This window comes from Chiloscyllium plagiosum, unplaced genomic scaffold (genome assembly GCF_037043375.1).
Source record: "Chiloscyllium plagiosum isolate Xiang-an unplaced genomic scaffold, Cpla_swu_hap1 HiC_scaffold_36, whole genome shotgun sequence".
Classification (NCBI taxonomy): Eukaryota; Metazoa; Chordata; class Chondrichthyes; order Orectolobiformes; family Hemiscylliidae; genus Chiloscyllium; species Chiloscyllium plagiosum.
Window position 1 is genome coordinate 14657591 of NW_028270174.1, and position 21800 is coordinate 14679390.

The 21800-nt window shown below is 43.2% G+C and overlaps 1 protein-coding gene across 1 annotated transcript in view; it reads right to left on the reverse strand.

Annotated features, from left to right (window-relative positions):
* The window catches only part of LOC122539256 (uncharacterized), a 109108-nt gene that overhangs the window by 47070 nt on the left and 40238 nt on the right, over window positions 1-21800 (reverse strand). The window contains exon 3 of the mRNA XM_087979812.1: window positions 14499-14604. Within this exon, the coding sequence (XP_087835938.1) occupies window positions 14499-14604 (106 nt within the window). The remainder of the gene's footprint in view (window positions 1-14498; window positions 14605-21800) is intronic.

The following is a 21800-nucleotide window of genomic DNA, read 5'->3' on the forward strand; positions in this document are numbered from 1 at the left end:
AGTGTACCAAATGCCGCCTTCTCTATCCTATCTACCTACAACTCCACTTTCAAGGAACAGTGAACTGCACTCCAATGTCTCAAATGATGTCCATGCTCCCATGGCACTCTCTCTATGAAGAGGTGAATCTTTACAGGTATCCTGGTCAACATTTTATCCCTAATGCAACATCACAAAAAGCACAGGTTGCTGGTAATTTATCTCACAGCTGTTTTTGTGAGGTCTTGCTATGTGCAAACTGGCTGCAATGATTCACTTCATTGCAACAGTGACTTCATTCCAAAAATAAATAAAACGCCATGAAGCATGCTGTAGAGTCATGAAAGGGACTAAATAAGTAAAACTTATTATTTTCCATTCTCTTCCATTTTTCTTTCCGCTCATCTTTGCCTTCTGCAGTCTGGCTCTTTGCTCTTATGCATTGATTTAGCCTCTGTTTAAGTTCTTGTTACCTGTCTTCCTTCTGCCCTTGTTCTGTAAGAAAACTAGCAAGAGATTTCCTGTTAAATCAGTCTTTGTGACCTTGCTGTAATCTGGTTAGCGTTGCTATGGTGACACTAGTGTGTGATGCTGCAAAAGGTTTTTATTCCCCAGAAATCCAAATGAAACCACAAATGGGACTTTAACTGGTCTTATTCCCAAACACTTTCCCTCAGTTGTGAAGGGAGTTTGCTGCTACTTTCTGGAGCATGTTGTGTCTCTCTCTTGCTTTTGTTTTCTGTCTTGTGGAATAAAAGCTCTTGTTTGCTGACAGAGTGACATAGATTATTTGAAAGAAAGCGACTGTCTTCATTCCCCAAAATCACCAGAATATCTTTTAGAGTGGTGTATTCTAACAAAAAATGCTGATCAGCTAGAGATGTGGCCTTGATGTCACCTCTTTAAACAGATCCATTAACCCCTTAAACCCATCTACACAATTTCAGGTAAATATACTTCATGAATACTGAACACATATCTACTGCCAAGTAGGAACTGAGAGAGTTACTCACAACTCACTCCCATTTAGGACACTCAAAATACTTTGCTTTATGACTTGCCCTTTTATCAACAAGCTAAGAAATGTTCAAGTTCATATACATAAAATAAGGACAAATAACTAAATGCCGTTTATTTTAACTTATTGATCAGCAACGGAATCTGGTAGCCTCATGTGGTTGATGTCTAGTACCTTAGATAACATAGCTCTTGAGTTAACACACTTATTTCTTTTCCTTAATCTGTGTACTCCAACTGAGGGCCAGTTAGTTCAGTTGGGTAGACAGCTGGCACTTGGTTCAGATTGATGCCAACAGCATGGGTCTGTCCTGCTAGAGGTACACCTGGCAGCTAGCCTTGTCCCTGAGAGCAGAAGGTGATGGCAAGTCACCACTGGCCAAAGTTGCCTTTCTTGTGGCTCAGGACGATGTATCAACAGACAATGAGTCAAAGACTTGCCTTTAGCTAGAGCACTGATAGAACGATACCTTGATCGGGGATTTATTCACTTTATAGGTAGGATTGCCAAGAACATTTGGCCCTTATTTCTCCTGTAATAAGAAAACTCACAGAATTTGACATTGCATGCTCTGAGTTGCTGATGTATCTTCAAAGACCTGAAAAACCGAGCCCCAAAATTCTTCTGTCCATTCACAGCATCAAGTTGGCTCCCATTCAGAATAATTACTTCTATGAGTTTGTTTCCCAAATACATAATTTCACGCTACCAGATATTAGAATTAGAATATAATGCACTCCTCATTACTAAAGGCACTGATTCTTTTCTGACACCAGTGACCTTTTTGCACACATTATTAGCATTATTATTCACTGTTCTCAAATGTGTCCTATTTACCTCAAAAATACATTTCTGAAAGCACATCCATACCATCACTCTGATTGTTCATTTTCTGTCCCAGTCTCAGCTCATCTGCTGGAATCCTTAGTCAAGCCTTTATTGCTTTCACACTTGTCGATTCCATTACACTCTTGGCTGGTCTCTCTTCATCCACCTCTATAAACCTGAGCGTATTCAAAACTCTATTCCTAGTTCCTCCAAGCACTGACTCCCATGCATCAAGATTCCTCTGCTTGCTGATCAGCACTGATTTCCCACTGGGCAAAACTTTGATTTTACAACTGTCATATACTGCAATTTGGCTACCCCAAAATTTCTCTTGTGCTGAACTTCTCGGACATTCCAGCTGGCAGAATTGGAAATCAAATAGAAGGAAATCCGCGATAATCTGAAATTCCAGACTGGTAACTCCTGACAAGTCAAACCAGTTTGAGGTTGTCATGTGATGTGTCAATCAATCAGAGCCAACTCTAGCAATGCCGGAGTGTGAAATTACCAGCAGGCTTCCAGTGACAATGTCACAATGCTCTCATCCCACGTCCTGAAAGAGCATGTGCCAAGAAACATTTTTAGTGTGGATGAAGTCAGACTGTTTTGCTGTCTCTTACCAGATCGATCCTTAACGTTTAGAGGTGGAACTTGTAACGGTGAAAATTGAAGCAAGGAAGGGTCACTGGTTATTGTTTGCACCAACTGATGATTGCCCTTGGCGTCATGGCTGCACCAATGGGTCATGCCAAAATCCGAGACAATGGAGATGGGGAGGCAAAGGCCTTGTGATATTATTGCTTAGACCACTAATCCAGAATCACAGCTAATGTGCCAAGGCCCCTCATTATGGCAGATCATGGAATCTGAATCCAATAAAGAATCTGGAATTAAATCTCTAATGACTACCGTGAAACCATTGTCGATTGTTGAGGAACATCCCAATAATGTCTGTTAGGGAAGGAAATCTGTCATCCTTACCCTATATTGGTCAATGCATTGAGCATAAGAATTGGGAGGCCATGTTGTGGCTGTACAGGATATTGGTTAGGCCACTTTTAGAATATTGCATTCAATTCTGGTCTCCCTGCTATAGGAAAGATGCTGTTAAACTTGAGAAGATGCAGAAAAGATTTACAAAGATATTGCCACGAGTGGAGAGTTTGAACTAGTGGGATAGGCTGAATAGGTTAGGGCTATTTACTCTGGAGCATTGGAGGCTGAGGGGTGACCTTATAGAGGTTTATAAAATCCTGATGGTAAGGGTGAATAGCTAACTTTGTTTCCCTAGGGTAGGGAAGTCCAAAACCTGACAGCATAGGTTTAAGGTGAGAGGGGAAAGATTTAAAAGGGACCTGAGGGGCAACGCTTTCATGCAAAATGTAGTGCGTACATGGAATGAGTTGTCAGAGGTAGTGATGGAGGCTGGAACAATTATGGCATTTAAGAGGCATCTGGATGAGTAAATGAATAGGAATATGGGCCAAGGGATATGGGACTAGATTCACTTAGGATGTCTGATCTGTATCGATGAATTGGACTGAAGTATTTGTTTCCGTGCTGTATAACTGTATGGTCTGATCTACATGTGACTCCAGACCCACAGCAATTTGGTAGACTCTCCACTGCCCTCTTGGCAATTAGGGATGAGCAATAAATGCTGGCTTAGTCAGAGACACCCACATCCTGTGAGTGAATTATAAAAAAAAATCAGGGGGAAAACATTCAACTGGCTGGAGTCATACCTGGCAGAAAGGAGAATGACTGTGATTGTTAGAGGTAAGACATGTCCACTCCAAAGCCATGGAAGGATTCTCTGTCCAGCCAACTTCAGCTGCATCATCAATGATCATCCCTCCATCATAAGATCAGAAGTGTGACTGTTTACTGATGATTGCACAATGTTCAGCACAAATGGTGACTCCTCCTTTACTGAAGCAGTCCATAGCCGAATGAAGCCCGACCTGCACCAGGTCCAAGTTCAGGGTGTGGAGTGCCAAGTAATATTCACGCCACACAAATGCCAGGCAATGACCAATTCTAACAAGAGAAAATCTAAGCATTGCCTCTTGAGAATCAACAGTATTATCATCACTGAATACCCCACGATCAACATCCTGGGCTTCAGAAACTGAACTGGTTGATTCATATAAATAATGCAGCCACAAAAGAAGGTCAGAGGAGAGGAATTCTGCAGTGGGTAACTAATGGTCCCAAAATCCATTTACTTTCTACAAGGCACAAGTCAGGAGTGCTTATCCACTTGCCTGGATAAGCAGCTCCAACAGCACTCTAGAAGTTTGACACCAACTAGGACAACGCAATAACCTTGCCTGGCACCACATCCACCAACATCTACTTCCTCCATCACTGACACTCAGTAGCAGCAGTGTGTACCAGCCTCAAGATGCAGTGAAGAAATTCACCAAGGCTCATCAGCAGCTTCCTTATCATCTCTGGTTACTGCCATCCAGAAGGAGAAGGTTAGCAGATACATGCAAACACCACCACCTGCAAGTTCCCCTCCAAGCCACTCACCATCTTGACTTGGAAATATATCGTTGTTCCTTCATTGCCGCAGAGTCAAAATCCTGAACTCCTTCCCTAATAGCATAGAGAGTGTCCAACCATCCAATGGACTGCAGTGGTTTCACAAAGCAGTTCCCCGCCATTTTGTCAGAGGAAACTAAGGATGGGCAGAACTCTTGGCCCAGCCAGTGATGCCCACATCCCATGAGTGAAGCACAAATGGCACTGAAAAGTCAACACTCCCTGTGTAAAGAAAGGTGAAGAAGCCACGATGATTTGTAAATGTGATGATTGAACCCACGCAGTAATGACAATCCCTGGAGGACATCAGCAATTTTGAGACTTAAAAAGCTGGACAAAATTATCAATGAAAGAATATGAGACTAGGTCAACCAATCAATCATAGAATCCCTACAGTGTGGAAGCAGGCCATTAGGTCCATCAAATCCACACTGAAGTGCATTCCACCAACACCCACCCTGTACACCCCATGAATAATCCACACATCCCTGGGCACTGTGGGGCAATTTTAACATGTCCAATCCACCTAATCTGCACATCTTTGAGCTGTGGGAGGAAACCAGCACATCTGGCAGAAATCCATGCAGACACGGGGAGAATGTGCAAACACCACACAGACAGTCACCTGAAGGTGGAACTGAGTCTAGGTCCCTGGTGTTGCTCCCCTACATTGCCTACTTGCTCAATAATCAGTTTCCCTGGCTGTAGCCACAAAGGCTGTAGACATGACATGGGACTTCACACTGCAGTGAGGAATGATGGGAAAAATGTTTGAACGCACCAATGAAATGGCAGACTTGTGCAAAGACAGCGAGCTAAGCAGGAAGAGATTACTGAGCGTTTTTCAGAGTTAACTCCTAACACTTTTCAACGTTGAGCCATCGGAAAGTGTGAAAGATAAGGAGGCTTTTCACATATTCACTGCTTTTTAAAAAATTCATTCACCTGATGAGGCCGACATTTCTTGCTCATCCTAGGGGGCAGTTAAGAGTCAACCACTTTGCTGTGGGTCTGGAGTCACATGTAGGCCAGACCAGGTAAGTTGGCAGTTCCCATCTCGAAAGGACATCAGTGAACTGGATAGGGTTTTCATGACAATTGATTTAATGGTTACCATTAGACTCTTAATTCCAGATTTTTATTGAATTTAAATTCCACTATCTGCCATAGCAGGATTCAAACCTGGCTCCCTGGAACATTAGTCCAGCGATAATACCACTAGGCCATCACCTCTCCAAAGTGTGTCAGCCAATTGGATTAAACTGGGGCTTTCTTTGCTACAACTTAACATGAATTTGTGAGTGGGTCTCCTGTGAATCGAGTTATGGTAGTTGTTTTCAAGTTCCTCCCCACAATCTCCGGCAGCCTCAGAGGCCTCCAAGCTATCTGCACTCATGTAATTCAGGCCTTTTCAGTATCCCCAGTTATAATCATTCCAACTCTATGGCTGTGCCTTCAGCTGCTCAGGCGCTTGTCACTGGAACACACACCCTTAACCTCTCAGCCACACCACCGCTTCCTTCATTTAACTCACTCCCTATCATTCACCTCTTTGAACATCCAGCCTAAAAGAAGCTTATGCAGCCTGGTGTGCAATAATGTTTATAACACTGTGAGGACCTTTGGAAATGTTTTATTCTGTAAAATGTTTGATATAAATGCAAGTTGTTGATGGATCACATTACTAAATTGTTTATTGGGATTCCATGGAAGATTTTAATCGGACAAGAGTTTGTTTTATACACACACTTCTATATAATTAGTTTTATTTTGCGTACTTGTGTGTCTCTAACTATATTATTAAAGCAAGTCTTTCTTTTATTGAGTACAATGGAATATAAATGCAATGTCGTTTAGCATAATCACTTTCTACCAGTCACTGTTGCTCACATAGCTCTTACCTATTTGACTGTTCTCTAATCTGACTTTAGACAATCGATTAAAATCTTGAGTGACAAAGCATTATCTTTCCTTTCAGGCAGTGCAGCTGCTCTGGGTGATTCACTGATTCAATAGCATTGTTTACTTGAACCAGAAAATAAAGGCAATTGGTTTACATTAATTAGCTGCACTCCACTATCCTGAGAGGATCATCTGCTGCAGATTTACACAATCAGGACCTTTGTTAACAACAGGGGACTCTTATGGCACAGTAGTAGTGTCCTAGCTTTGAGACAGGAGACTCAGGTTCAAGCCCCACCTCCTCCAGAGGTGTGTTGCAACAGGTTGATTGAAAATATCTACTTGCCAGAAAACAGCTACAAGGTAAATGCAGCATGGTGGGATTTGATGGAGACCTGTGGTGTAGTGGTTGTGTCCTTACCTTTGAACCAGAAGCCTGGGTTCAACTCCTATCCATAACAGGAGGCAATAGCCAAGTGGTATTATTAATAGACTATCAATCCAGATGCCCAGGGAATGTTCTGGTCAGCTGGGTCAAATCCCATGATGGCAGATGGTGATATTTGAATTCAATGAATATCTGGAGTTAAGAATCTGATGATGACCGTGAATCAAAATCCCACCTGGTTCACTAATGTCCTTTAGGGAAGGAAACTGCCATCCTTACTTGGTCTGGCCTACATGTGACTCCAGACCCACAGTAATGTGGTTGAATCTGCCCTCTGGGATTTTGGGATGGACAATAAGTGCTGGCTTAGCCAACAACGTCCACATTCTGTGAATGAATAAAAATAAACCTGTCCTGAAGGTCCGTAAGAAGAACTCTGAACAGGTTGATGAGAAAAGACCTACATCAGTGGCTGCCTGTGATTCACCTGATCTAAGAAGTGGTTGATTCTTACAACAGCTCGTGTGTTCCATTCCTGCTGGAGGTCAGTTAGCTCAGTCGGCTGGATGGCTGGCTTGTGATGCTAACTGTATAAGTTCAATTCATGCACTAAATGAGGTCACCATGAAGGTACCACCTTCTCAACTTCTTCTCCTTTGCCTGTGGTGTGCTGACCTTAGGGTGGCACGGTGGCACAGTGGTTAGCATTGCTGCCTCACAGAGCCAGAGACCCGGGTTCAATTCCTGCCTCGGGCAACTGTCCGTGTGGAGTTTGCACGTTCTCCCAGTGTCTGCGTGGGTTTCCTCCCACAGTCCAAACCTGTGTCATTCAGATGAATTGGCCATGCTAAATTGCCCGTAGAGTTAGGTGTAGGGGAATGGGTCAGGGTGGGTTGCTCTTTGGAGGGTCGGTGTGGACTTGTTGGGCCGAAGAGCCTGTTTCCACACTGTAAGTAATCTAATCTTAGACTCACCTCCAGTCATCTCTCTCTCTCTGTCAGGAGAGAGCAGCTTTCTGGGATGATGGTTACTTTTAAAATATCTCATCTTCATGATCCAAATAAAAAAAAAAGTAAAATACTTTGGTTAAAAAAAAGACCTTGTTGACATGCCAGATCAATTACACACTTGAAAGTTTGTCTCGGTAGCAAGTACTCCTTAACTTGTGCCAATCACAATCATTTTCCAGTTGGATTTGAGGTGACAGACACACACCACCTCATCACATTTTTGTCCACTTTGCTTTTGTCTGCTTTTCAAGTTCTGCTTATTGCCTTTAATCATTTTCCTGCATGATTGGGAAAGCCTGTTTGTCACGTGCACTGGGATCGATGTCCAGACAGTGATCAGCTGGTGTCACAAACCAAGTGAGTAAAGAAGGCAAATTGGAAGTTTAACTATTGATGCTAGGGATTGGGAAATAAAAAATGGGGAAGTCTTGTTCTGACTGATAGGGTACTGGTGAGGACACAAAGGAGTACTGTTGGCGGCACGGTGGTTAGCACTGCTGCCTCACAGCGCCAGAGACCCGGGTTCAATTCCCGCCTCAGGCAACTGTCTGTGTCGAGTTTGGACATTCTCCCCGTGTCTGTGTGGGTTTCCTCCCACAGTCCAAAAATGTGCAAATTGCCCGAAGTGTTAGGTTATGGGGTAAATGTAGGGGAATGGGTCTGGGTGGGTTGCTCTTCAGAGGGTCGGCGTGGACTTGTTAGGCCGAAGGGCCTGTTTCCACACTGTAAGTGATCTAATCTAGTCTTGGTCTCTGTGTTTATGAAACAATATATTGGCATCAGGGACTGTTCAAAAGTGATTCACTAGGGATGAAGAAGTTGACATTGAGAATGGCTAAATAGATTTAGCCTTTGTTCATTCAATTTTCATAAAAACTAGAACAGGAGTAGGCCATTCCGCCCTTCGAGCCTGCTCTGCTATTTAATATGATCATGGCTGATCCTCTATCTCACTGCCATCATCTCACTTCCTCCCCATTCCATTTGATGCCTTTAAAATCTGAAAATAATCTATGTCTTTCTTAAATATACTCAATGACTTGGCCTTCCATGATGAAAAATTCCACAGGCTCACTACAATTTAATAAAAATGACATTTCCTCATGAACTGCCTGAGGAAATATTAGATGCAGGTGTGGTTACATTATTTAAAGGATATTTGGACAGTTATACGAATAGAGGGATATGGGCCAAATGTAGGCAAATGGGACTACAGGTAGTTTAGTTTGGGAAACTTGGCCGGCATGGACGAATTAGACCGAAGGGTCTGTTTCCGTGCTGTATGACTCTATGATTCTTAGCTCAGTCCTAAATGGTCTATCTCATATCCTGAGACTATGTTCTCTGGTTCTTGACTCCCAACTAGGATAAATAGGATGACCAAACTTGCATAAACTCATGTGATTTGGGTCTAAGTAACACTCTTCTGCCTCAGACAGGTGACACTGAGTTGGTATGATAGAGACAGAGTAAGTTTGGAAGCCTCGCTGCTTCTTTTGCCTTTGATTGAGCTCAAATTCTAGCTCTGACCATGAATCTCCTTCGGAGACAAACAGGAGACTGAAAGAACACAGCAAGCCAGGCAGCATGAGGAGATGGAGAAGTCAATCTTTCGGGTATATCCCTTGTTTACGACTAGATGTGCGGGTAGGGCGAGTTACAGATAAAAGGGGGGGAGGGGAGTGGGGTGGGGACAGTAGCAGAATGGTGAGGTAGTGTTCATTTGTTTTTAACTAATTCACTTCATGCCATAATTGTAACCTCTTGAAATATTACCATGCAGAAACTGACACTTCTCAGATTTATTTCGATTTGATAGCCCCTCTCTTCCAAATTTCCATCTCTCTTTTCAGCCCCATTCTCTCTATTAGATTGGATATTCTCTCTGGTCTAAGTACAGAATGGTAACCAGGTGGGCACATCATTCTCCCAGGATACCTCCCAAGCAGTGAAGGCAAAAATCAACCATGTGCAAGTCAATCCAATCAAAGTGTAGAGAATTCTATTGAATATAAAGCTTTGACAATAAAATCCTTATGGGTCAATAAATGTCTGAAGACAAACCTCTTTCCATTTGCTTTTCCTATCTTAGCCACCTGTAACTTAACCAGACATGGGCCAATCACAATAAAAGCTAAGTAATCTAATCTATATTCAAACTGTGTGCTCCTTCTGCACTAATTCTTTCACTAGTTGTGGATGTTATTGCCATCCCAATTACCCTTGAATTGAGTGGCTTGATAGGTTATTTTAGAGCATAATTGCATGTAGGCCAGACCTATGTAAGATTGGCAGATTTCCTTCCCTAAAGGGCATTAGTGAACCAGTTGTGTTTTTAAGACAAATTAATGATGGATTCACGGTACCATTTCTGAGACTAGCTTTCAAAGTCAAATTTTTATTAATTAAGTTAATTTATTTACTAATTGAATGTAAATTCACCAGCTTCCATGTTGGGATTTGAGCAAGTATTCTCTCATGAATCTCTGGATTACAAACTATCATCATCTCACTGATACTCCCAACATATGAGAGTGCAGACCCTCTTCTACCCTGTGATGGAGGCCTTGTTCCCAGTTTTCATTATCTGTCACCTTGTGTGAGACCTGTTGGTGGGACTGCTTCTTGGTCTGGCCAAAGTGTCCAACCAGAAGTCTGGGCAGGGCTTGGGTAATGAGTTATGCAGCCAGGCTGGCTGCCATGGTTACACTGCTATATCCTCATGTGGAATGTAGTTAGGCTTAAGGCCTTCCCCAAACCGGACGGGCTGTCATGGACAGGTGACAGCAGGATTGTGATTTAATTCAGTAAGTGTCCTTTTGTTTCATTCATAAATTTGAGTTTATTGATTTGTGCCCCTTTAAAGAGGGAGAAGTTTTGTTAATTTAATTTTGACTGATGACAACTGTGTCATCCTAATTGGTATTTTGTAAGAGTCAGACAGAGTTGCTAAGCAACGGATGGTGCAGCAGGGAAAGACTATTCTATGCTGTTTGAACAACTTAAATCTCATACAACTAAGCATGATCTTGCTGGATCAAGAATACCATAGGACTTGGAATTGTTATGTCCTTTCAGAGCAAGGTGTTGGCATTTGAAATATGTCTATTTTTCCTTATGTGTAAAAATAGGTCAAATGTAACTAAATTTGTGCTAGTTTAGAAATATTTAGGTTTCTACCATACTGACTGTGGGAATGGATAACGTTCCCTGTTCTGTATTTAATCAGAAAAAAATCTATTATAAAGCTTTAATTCAAAATCGGAAGAACTATGTAAAACATATAAATATATTTTAGATATTTCCAACAATGATTAACAGTTTTTTTTCATTGAGAATGGAATAATAGATGCACTTTTAATTTTTTTTTTATTATTTCATAAGCACATATGTTACTACTGATTAAAGAGTGCCATTGGAATTATTAAATAGGTTAACGAAGGAATGAAGTCAATAGAAGTCACTGAGGATCCAACATTTTTTGGGTTTTCTTTACCCTGTTTCTGAGCAAGCTGGTGCATGCCTGAAGGTTATGGTTTTGGTCTCCTGTTAGTGTCAGTTTTGTAGAGGTTGGTTTCGATGGAAGGGCTGGTGAAGCTATGTGCCAAAGTGATGTGAAACCACCTGCCTGGCTGCAGGAGCAACCACAAGACTATCCTGAAAAGGGGTCCTACCCACCTCCTTGCCTTCAACCCCACATCTCCTCCCAAACATCAAAACTGCATGAACATTTCACAGCGGGCTAATGTTAAGATCCCACCTATCCCATATGGCAGGATGCAATGAAGAGCACGTGGATTTTGCCAATGTCCTGGTCAATGTTAGCTCTGCAGCACAATGGGTTAACTGTTTATCTCATACAACAGACACCAGAGTGAGTTCCTCCCTTTGTCTAAAAAAAAGTGACTGGGATCTTTCACCTCTACCTCAGAGGGCAGGAGGGACCCTGATTTGAAAGTCAGTACCACTGATGTGAAATGCTAGCTTGAACTATAGCCTCAAATCTCCTGTCTTCTGTGATAGACTCAATAGCAAATGATTGGAATATTTTGAGCAGAAAGTGTGATAGGTCATAAAACCCACAAGACATAGGGGCAGAAACAGGCCATTCAGCCCATCCAGACTGCTCCACCATTTGATAAGATCATGGTTGATCTCCACTTTCCTGCCTTTTCCCCATCATCCTTGATTCCCCATAAACCTCAGACATATTCTATCTGGAACTCTGTGACTAGGGGCGAGGTTGCAAAGATTTCAACTTTATAGACCATAGTGAAAGTGAGGGCTGCAGCTGCTGGAGATTAGAGTCAAAAGTCTGGTGCTGGAAAAACACAGCAGGTCAGGCAGCATCCGAAGAGCAGGAAGATCAATGTTTCGGTTCCTGATGGAGGGCTTTTGACCGAAACGTCGACTTTCCTCCTCTTACAGAACATAGCATCTAACTAGGAGAAAGTGAGGACTGCAGATGCTGGAGATCAGAGCTGAAAAATGTGTTGCTGGAAAAGCGCAGCAGGTCAGGCAGCATCAAAGGAGCAGGAGAAGCCCTGAAGAAGGGCTTATGCCCGAAATGTCAATTCTCCTGCTCCTTGGATGCTACCTGACCTGCTGCGCTTTTCTAGCAACACATTTTTCAGCATAGCATCTAACTATACAACAGTATTCAATCTTTGTACAGGACAAATATCCACACTTAGCTAATTTCCTTTCATGCTAAGTCCAACAACAGAAAAATGTCATGATGCCTGAGAACATGTATCCTTAGACCATGGGTTTATTCCACCCTTCTGCACAAGTGATGAGTACTGACCAGAGGAATAATCGGGGGGTCTGAGGGTCCTCTCAAAATGAGGGGCAGGATTTTTCCTGTGAGCTTCTGATACCTGCTGTTGGGTTGACATGGGGGCCAGAAATCAGCAGTGCAGGGCTAACAGTCACTCATTGTGATTTTCACTGGGGCCCCCATTTGTGGCCAAAGGGTAGCTCACCGTCCAAACTGGGTCAAAGAGAGTCGCTCTTTAAGCTGGAGGGTCAGGCAGAAGCTTTATATCTTGGAAGTAGCACCAGACTGCAATGATAAGTTATGTGGGGAAGTGGGCACTGAAAAGGAAGGTGCACTCTCTCCAGCTTTATTGAATTTTAATTACAACATAACTTTTGAAGTCAGGTCACAATTGTGAGAGAGGGTTGGGGGTGTTGTATATTGGTTCAGAGAGATTACTGAGTCACTGTGCATTCAAACAAAAACTGGTTTATTAGATATTAGGAACTAGATATGAATTTCTGCTACTCTGATGAAATCATATTCACTCTCCCCTTTCAGGTTTCTCAATCGTGTGTAATATGAGATTTTAAGCACATGGACAGCCTAAAGACCAAGAAACAGGGACTCATTGTTTCACCAAATATTAAGGGAAATTAAGGTTAAGACAGGAAAACAGTGTAATTAGATGGAATTGAATCTGGTATCACATCTGTCTAAGGAAATCTAAATTTTTTTCTCTCTCTCCCCATGAGGACTCTCCTGGACAAATGCACCTTCTTGTCCAGAGAGAGTCTGCTCAAGCTCCCCTGCTCAGCACCTTCCCTCACTGTCAATCCCTGCTGCTAGTGGTCTCAATTATGGCAGATATAAAATACAGAGGAACCTTGATTATCCGGCATTCGATTACCTGAATATCGGATTATCCGGCAAAATCACAATGTCCCGATGCTCAGCCAAACTATGTTGTCTGGCATTCGATTATCCGAAATTCAATTAATCGAACAAAATACTCCCTGCCCGTGTCCTACGGATAATTGAGGTTCCGCTATACACAGGGCCAGACATTACATTAACTCATAAGCCTTAATACTGAGTAGCTTGCTTGGCTGTTTTAGAGAGAAGTTATGAGTCAATCACATCATGCTGTGCAGTTTAGACCAGGCAAGGATTTCCTCCTTTAAAGGACAGGAGTGAACAAGATGGGTTTGCTACATGGTCACCAAAAGGCTATCTTTTAATTCCAAATTTTATTGAACTTAAGTTTCTGCTGTAGTGCAACTCCTACTCCACTGCCTTCCCCTTCTTCTGTGTGTTTATCTAGTTATATGGATCGACATTACTTGTCTGAACGGGCACAATGAGGACCAATTTGCATCCTCCTACCAAAGATGCCAAACACTGTTTTACTTATTACAGGTACACAATCCTTTATCCGAAATTCCGAAATCCGAAAAGCTCCAAAATCCAAAGTTTATTTCATGAAGTATTTTTCTGTATGATAAGGTTGTTTGGCGTGCGAACAGGTGACCCAGCTTCACACCCACTCGACCCACGTCACTCAGATGTGATGTGATGTGACGGTGTGGCCCAGCACTGGCGGGCGTCAATTGTGTCTCAGCGCTCGTACAAGTCACACGCGGGTCTGCTGTTAAGTAAGATTCTTTTCATTTCACTGTGAAATGTCATTTATTCTGAAATCTGAAAAATTCCAAAATCCAAAATCCAAAAAAAACTGGCCCCAAGGATTTTGGATAAAGTACTGTGTACCTGTACTTGCTTGTCAACACAATCTTTTCTCCTGCCTTTCAGTGCGTCAAATATCTGTTTTAGTTTGAATCAAAGTAAAGGTGTTTTATTTTCTTCCGTGCTTCCACCCAGCCCCATTCTCTAGCCCACCCAGACTCAGACTATTCTTCAAAACACTGTCAGCAAAGACACCAGGAACCTATTAATAGAACGCTCTTCCATCAAAGGTCATCTTCACTTAACTGGATCAGCTGGCCAGCTCATATGCTTCTTGTCCTTTACACACTTGCCCAGTAGCCACGTGGTGGGCCTTACCTCGGAGTTTGGTCTCGACACTGGCCTTGGAGAACCATGACACAGCATTGCAAAATGTCTGGAAAGTCATCAGGCCATCCGGTGTGAGAGGCATCTGCTCGAGCAACTGTCACAGCAGTGAAGACATATGGAGAAAGGACAAACGATCAGTACTACGGCTTCTCCCTCCCAGCTCCCCACACAACCATTGCATAACAAATAGACAGGCCTGGTCACATCTCTGGAAGTCAGCACTGGTGCACAGTACCAGAGGAACTATGTCTTTATTGAGATATATTGTGACAGTTTCCTTTCTATGTTCTGATTAGTAAATGTGAGGTAGCAGAGCAAGCAATTCCCTGGTTGTTCAGTGGGAACATTTGCTTTGCTGAAGGTGGAAATTAATCCAGCAATTCCACCACTGGCTCTTCAACAAAGAAACTCAATTTCTTTCACTGGCTCCTTGGGTGACTCAAAGCAAAATGAAACCTGAAGTCATCTCGAAGATCAATTATCATTTCTTGAGTGAGATGTAACTGTGAAGAAGAAATAAACTACTCTCCCCGTTTAGTCTAATCTAAATGATTTTAATGAAAAACACATCTGTTTTTGTGATTGAGGGAAAACCTTTCAGGTACGAAAGCAGATTGTTAAAATGCATTATAAAGTCATTCGCAAGAAGAGAATGTTCTGTCACTGCTGCTGAACAGTTATCATTTCTCTAGAAGCGTAACACTGCGGACTCAGCGCCAGGGACCTAGGTTCGATTCAAGGTGTGAGTGACTCTCCGTGTGTGTGGAGTTTGCATATTCTCCCTGGGACTGTGTGGGCTTCCTTTGGGTGCCCTGGTTTCCTCTCACTGTCAAATGATGTGCAGCTTAGGTAGATTGGCCATGTTTTAAAAGAAAGGAAAAAACAAAATGCCCATTGTGTCCAGGCTAAATTGGTTAGCCACGGGAAATACGGGGACAGGGTGGGATGCTCTTTGGAGTGTCGGTGCAGACTCAATGGGCCAAATGGTCTCTTTCCATACTGTAGGAATTCTATAATTCTAGATTCTGAGTAGGATGCTGTGCTGTCCTGCCTCAGTGCTCTGACCCTGTTTCAGAATGGGTTGCTAACTCTAGTTGGACACATTCATGGAGGGTCACCATACCATCTCCTGACTGCACCAACTTCACCCCCATCCTACCAACATGTCTTCATGAATAACTTATCACCTTCCTCCACCAACCAGAAAGTCAACGGAATCTGCATTCCCAAATTGATGTCTTACCATGTACCAGTTGAACAGCCCCATTTTGTTCCCCAACCCACTACATTTACAATGAATAAATGCAAATGTAGAGAAGAGTTATTTTTATAAATGAAATGGTTTATGATTTTCCCACCATGTAAAATTCAAGTTTTAGTTTTAGTTAACGACAAAGTGGAAGTTTGCAATCGAGGGGCCATTTAAACTGATTCAGAAGCTGACTAGTTCCATTATGAAAGGTCTTTGGATTGCGATTTTCCAACTCTTCCTCTCTTCCACAAGTGGGAATTCCACAAGCTGAATGGAAATATTCTGGGATTGCGTGACCCTGGATCATTGACTGCATCAGGAGAGTTAGTCATTGGTAAGTGCAGCCTGTGCTTGCAGCTTCACTACAGGCTTTGGCTGGAGAACATAATTTTGGCTACATTCTGGAGTCACCAAATAGATAAACAAAATTCCCCACCACATGCACAATTTAGAACAAATTACAAAAGGAATCTTCCTGCTGCACCTCGTTTCTCCTCTGACACAAGGGCAGAAATGGCAGCAGTGGTGGAAAATCAAAGTTCAGAAACATTTTAAAGTCCCGAACCTGACTCCTGAGCGAACATTCAGACTTTGATATTTTAGAAACATAGAAAATAGGAGCATGAGTAGGCCATTTGGCCCTTTCAGCTTGTTCAGTATGATCATAACTGATCAAACAACACAGTCCCCTGTTCCCACTCTCTCCGCATACCCTTTGATCCGTTTAACCTTAAGAACACAGCACCAGGGTCCTCGGTTCGATTCTGGCCTCGGGCGATTGTCTGTGTGGAGTTTGCACATTCTCCCCGTGTCTGTGTGGGTTTCCTCCAGGTGCTCCGGTTTCCTCCCACAGTCCATAGATGTGCAGTCCAGGTGAATTGGCCATGCTAAACTGCCCATAGAGTTAGGTGCATTAGTCAGAGGGAAATGGGTCTGGATGGGTTACTCTTCGGAGGCTCGGTGTGGACTTGTTGGGCCGAAGGGCCCATCTCCACACTGTAGGGAATGTAATCTAAAACTGCATGGTAGACAGGTTAGTAAGGTTAGATCACATGGAATCCAGGGAGAGCTAGCTGACTTGGATACAAAACTGGCTTGAAGGTAGGAGACAGAAGCTGGTGGAGGATTGTTTTTCAGACTGGAAGCCTGAATGTGCCACAAGGAATGGTGCTGAGTCCACTGTTGTTTGCCATTTATATAAATGATTTGGATGAGAAGGTAGGAAGCATGGTTAGTAAGTTTGCAGATGACACCAAAATTGGTGGTGTAGTGGACAGTGAAGAAGGTAATATAAAGGTTCAACAGGATCTTGATCAACTAGGCCAGTGGGCGAAGAATGGAAAGTGGAGTTTAATTCAGATAAATGAGAGATGTTGCATTTTGATTAGACAAATCAAGACAGGACTTAGACAGTTAATGGTTGGGCCCTGGGGAGTGTTATCGAACAGAGAACCTCGGGGTGGTGGTGCGTTTTACCTTGGCATCACAGGTAGACTGAGCAGTGAAGAAGGCAGTAGCACACTTGCCCTCATTGGTCAGAGAAATGAGTACAGGACTGGGGACACCGTGTTACAGCTGCATAAGACATTAGTAAGGTCACATTTGGAATACTGCATAAAACTCTGGTTGCTATAGAAAGGATGTTATTTAGCTGGAAAGGGTGCAAAAAAGATTGTTACTGAGGTTGGAAGGTTTGACTTATAAGGAAAGGCTGGATAGACTGTGACTTTTTTCCCTAGAGTGTAAGAGGCTGAGGGGTGACCTTATAGAGGTTTATAAAATCATGAGGGGCTTAAGTAAGGTCAATAGCCAATGGCATAGGTTTTAGGTGACAGTGAAAAGATTTAGAAGAGACCTAAGGGCAACTTTTTCATGCAGAGGGTGGGCATGGTTGAAACGAGCTGCCAGGGGGATTGGTAGATGCATGTACAATTGCAACATTTAAAAGACATCTGAATGATGATTTGAACAGAAAGGGTTTAGAGGCCTAATGCAAGCAAATGGGACCAGCAAACCTGGCTAGGATGGATAAATTGGGCCATAGAGTCTGTTTTCCTTTGTCTGTATGACTCTATGATTCTATAACATGGAGATGTGCTCTCAACAACCTTTTAAAGCTTCAATTCAAAAAGTGGCAATGCCACCACTGTGGGAGTAGTGGTGGGGGTGAAGTAGGGATGGTGAGGTGGTAGTGAGGTTGGGGTGGTAAGCGGGGGGAGAGTGGTAAGGTAGTGGTGGTGAGGTTGGGGTGGTAAGTGGGAGGGGGTTGATAAGGTGTTGGTGAGGTTGGGGTGGTAAGTGAGGGGAGAGTGGTAAAGTGGAGGTGGTGAGGTTGGGGTGGTAAGTGAGGGGAGAGTGGTAAGGTGGAGGTGGTGAGGTTGGGGTGGTAAGTGAGGGGAGAGTGGTAAGGTGGAGGTGGTGAGTTTGGGGTGGTAAGTGAGGGGAGAGTGGTAAGGTGGAGGTGGTGAGTTTGGGGTGGTAAGTGAAGGGGTTGGTAAGGTGTTGGTGAGGTTGGGGTGGTAAGTGAGGGGAGAGTGGTAAGGTGGAGGTGGTGAGTTTGGGGTGGTAAGTGAGGGGAGAGTGGTAAGATGGAGGTGGTGAGGTTGGGGTGGTAAGTGAGGGGAGAGTGGTAAGGTGGAGGTGGTGAGTTTGGGGTGGTAAGTGAGGGGAGAGTGGTAAGGTGGAGGTGGTGAGTTTGGGGTGGTAAGTGAAGGGGTTGGTAAGGTGTTGGTGAGGTTGGGGTGGTAAGTGAGGGGAGAGTGGTAAGGTGGAGGTGGTGAGGTTGGGGTGGTAAGTGAGGGGAGAGTGGTAAGGTGGAGGTGGTGAGGTTGGGGTGGTAAGTGAAGGGGTTGGTAAGGTGTTGGTGAGGTAGGGGTGGTAAGTGGGGGGGGGAGTGGTAAGGTGATGGTGGTGATGTGGGAATTGTGGGGGAGTGGAACCTATCTACAGTTTTCCTGTACCCTCATCTTGGAAGGAGGGAGGGAATGTGCCTAGAGCACAGTCCAGAATTGATATGTATCCACCCCAACCCCTGGCTCTGAACAGTCCTAGATGCCCCTTGGCTGGATGGGTTGGTACCGCTACTAACTGTGAAACCACCTCCTCTCAAACAGCTGGCATAGGGGAATGCAGAGGGTCCACCAGTGTCAACATTACCTCAATCCTACCTGTCACTGTAAACATTAGTTATTCCTAGCTCTGTAAAATTGTCCATTCTCATTTCCCACATCACTGAAATCATTAGCCACAATCCATGCGAGAGACGTTTAACTTGCCTTTTTCACATGGCAAGTTAGCCATCCAGTAGAAACTTCTAAAACTTTCATTTCTAACCACTATTGCTCTCCTTTCTTCAGTCTCCCTTAAAACATTTTGACTCAGGGCAACCATACTGTTCAGGGCTTGGGGAAAATTCAGCCCCAAAAGTCAGAAGTTGTTACTATGCAATCTTCAGCACGAGTCAAAAAGTGTGGTGCTGGAAAAGCAGGAGTGGGGGCCCCAACGGGGCTGACAGATAAATGGATGGGGATATCTCTCAGCCCCTTGCCCCCACCCCCCCCACATTCCTGATGAAGAGCTTACGCTCGAAAGGTTGAATCTCCTGCTCCTCGGATGTTGCCTGATTGGCTGTACTTTTCCAGCGCCACCCTTTCTGACTCTGATCTCGAGCATCTGCACTCCTCACTTTCTCCCAACCTTCAGTATGGGGAGCCTTCAAATTTCAGTCTGTTTGTCCAGCAAGTAAAGTCATAAAACAATCTCATATCTCTCTTTTAAAAACTTTTCTCCCAAAGTCACTTGAGTTTTTGTAAACAATGGGCAATCCTTAATTTTTTGGCTTTTGTGTGTCAAAAAGTTATATGATCAATCCTTTGCAACTCAGGAATGGTCCAAATCTTCTGCTTTCTAATTCTCATATTCCACAAGTATGTATTCTTAATGCAGGATGAATGGTCCCTTAAATTGATAGAAAGAAGCTCTAGCAGCTTGGTATAGAGAAGCATTGAAAGGAGGAAACAGTTTGCAATGTGTCAGACTGTATGTTACTTTGTATACCCATTGGCCACTTAACAGTTTTCTCCAAAGGGTCAACTGTGAAGACATGAAATGATGAAGACCATGCAGTAAATGTTATGGCAGGGAAAATTACACCTATCAATGTTAATTCAAAAACCATTTTCTTCAGTGTAATTAAAATTTTAGTTACGTTTATCTATTGTTCTATGCAGACTTACAGGGGAAGGAGATGATAGGCTCACTGGAAGAAATCCAGAGCAGCAAAATGTTGAATTATATGAGAGGAGCTGCAGGTAGCAACAATAAAAGGGAAGATTGAAAAGACAGAGGAAGAGAAATGAAATGAAGTCAGAATCCAATTCAGAAGACAAAAGCAAAGACTGAGCTAAAATAGAGTACGATGGGATCAGAGAGAGAAAAACTCCATTAAAAATCTGACTGGACACACTGAGATGCCAAGGGGATTAGAATTATCCCCGAGAAAGGAAGAGAATATTGAGAGTGAGAGATGAATGAATCAATGTCAGGGGTCATTGTTTTGCTGTAACAAACATCTCCACTTCACATTAGTTCCTTGTTTTATTTTTTGCTCGCTCCTGTTCAGCTTTCTTTTGCCAAACAGCACAGCCAGTAGCCTCTTGCTCTCTGCTTCCCTTTATGTTTCATTCTCAATCTAACACAGCAACTCTTTTGACAAGGAAAGATCATTTTAAGAACTCATTTTTCCCTCAACGGCACGCTCTGTGTTTATTGCCCATCCATCATTGCTAATGATAAGGTGATGGTGCACCTTTCTATTGAATTGTGGCTGTCCTGTGTGATGTAAGTGCTTCCACAATGTTGTCAGATAATAGAGAATTCCAAGATTTTGACCTAATGAAAATGAAGTATTGGTGTTATCTGTCCAAGTTGGGATGTTGTGTGAATTGGAGGTAATTTGGGGGTGGTGGTGATCCAATAAATCTGCTGCCTTTGTCCTTCCTGTTGTGCATGTGTTTTCTCTTCAAGAGCATTCACCTCAACAAACTTCAACTGCTGTGCATACACAATGCTGTGACTCTGCCCACCAGCTACCAACAGAAATGGTTCGCTGCTTCATAACTTACAATGCATTTTACTGTTTCAAACAGTTAAATTCATGGAGTTAATCAAATCCAGACAGGCAGTTGATTAGTAGGCTATTATCACTAACTTGACACTCCTAGGTTGCAAGTTTTAGGGAATGTTGTTGAAGAAGGCTTGAAGAGTTACCATGAAGGTATTCTGCTAATTTACCTGCATATGGTCGGGTGAGGTTCAAGTGGTGACGGTGGGCAAATTTCACTGGACTTGCAATCCAGATGCCTCGGCTAACGTTATGGGTTCATGGATTTAAATTCCACCATAGCAGACTTTAATTCAATTGCTAAAATGTGGAATTGAAAACTGATCTCAGTCATGTTGACCGTTGGAAGTATAATCAATTGTCATTAAAAAATGACCTTCAGGGAAGCAAACCTGCTATCCTACTCTGTGACCTAGACCCGGTAAGGAATCTAGAGCCACATCAATGAGATTGACTCTTAACCACTGTCCAAAGTGACTTAGCAATCCATTCAGTTCAAGGGCAAATAAGGATGGGCAACAAACTCTAGCCTTGCCAGTAATGCCAACATCCCATCAAAGAAAAATAATTCCTGGAGCTGAAAGATAGACAGCTATGCTGGCACCTTAGCCATCTAATGCCCAGCCTGGGAACCTTGTAAATTATGTTATTGGACCGAGGTCCAAACATTTCTGGATGTGCAAGGGAACCTGCCTTCATTAAATACGTTGCAACAGCCATGGTGTCCCTGGGTCTTAGGTATTGGAGCATGGGCTGCAGACCACATTTACTCTTGGCCTCTTGCACTGTGCCACCAACTCCATTGAGTTTTTGTGCAGGTGGCTAATGTTAACCCTGGTGTGTGCCACCAGGCCAACGTTTACACCACATTGACCTTGAAAGGAGGAAACTGCTTGAGAAGATAGCGCAGACCACA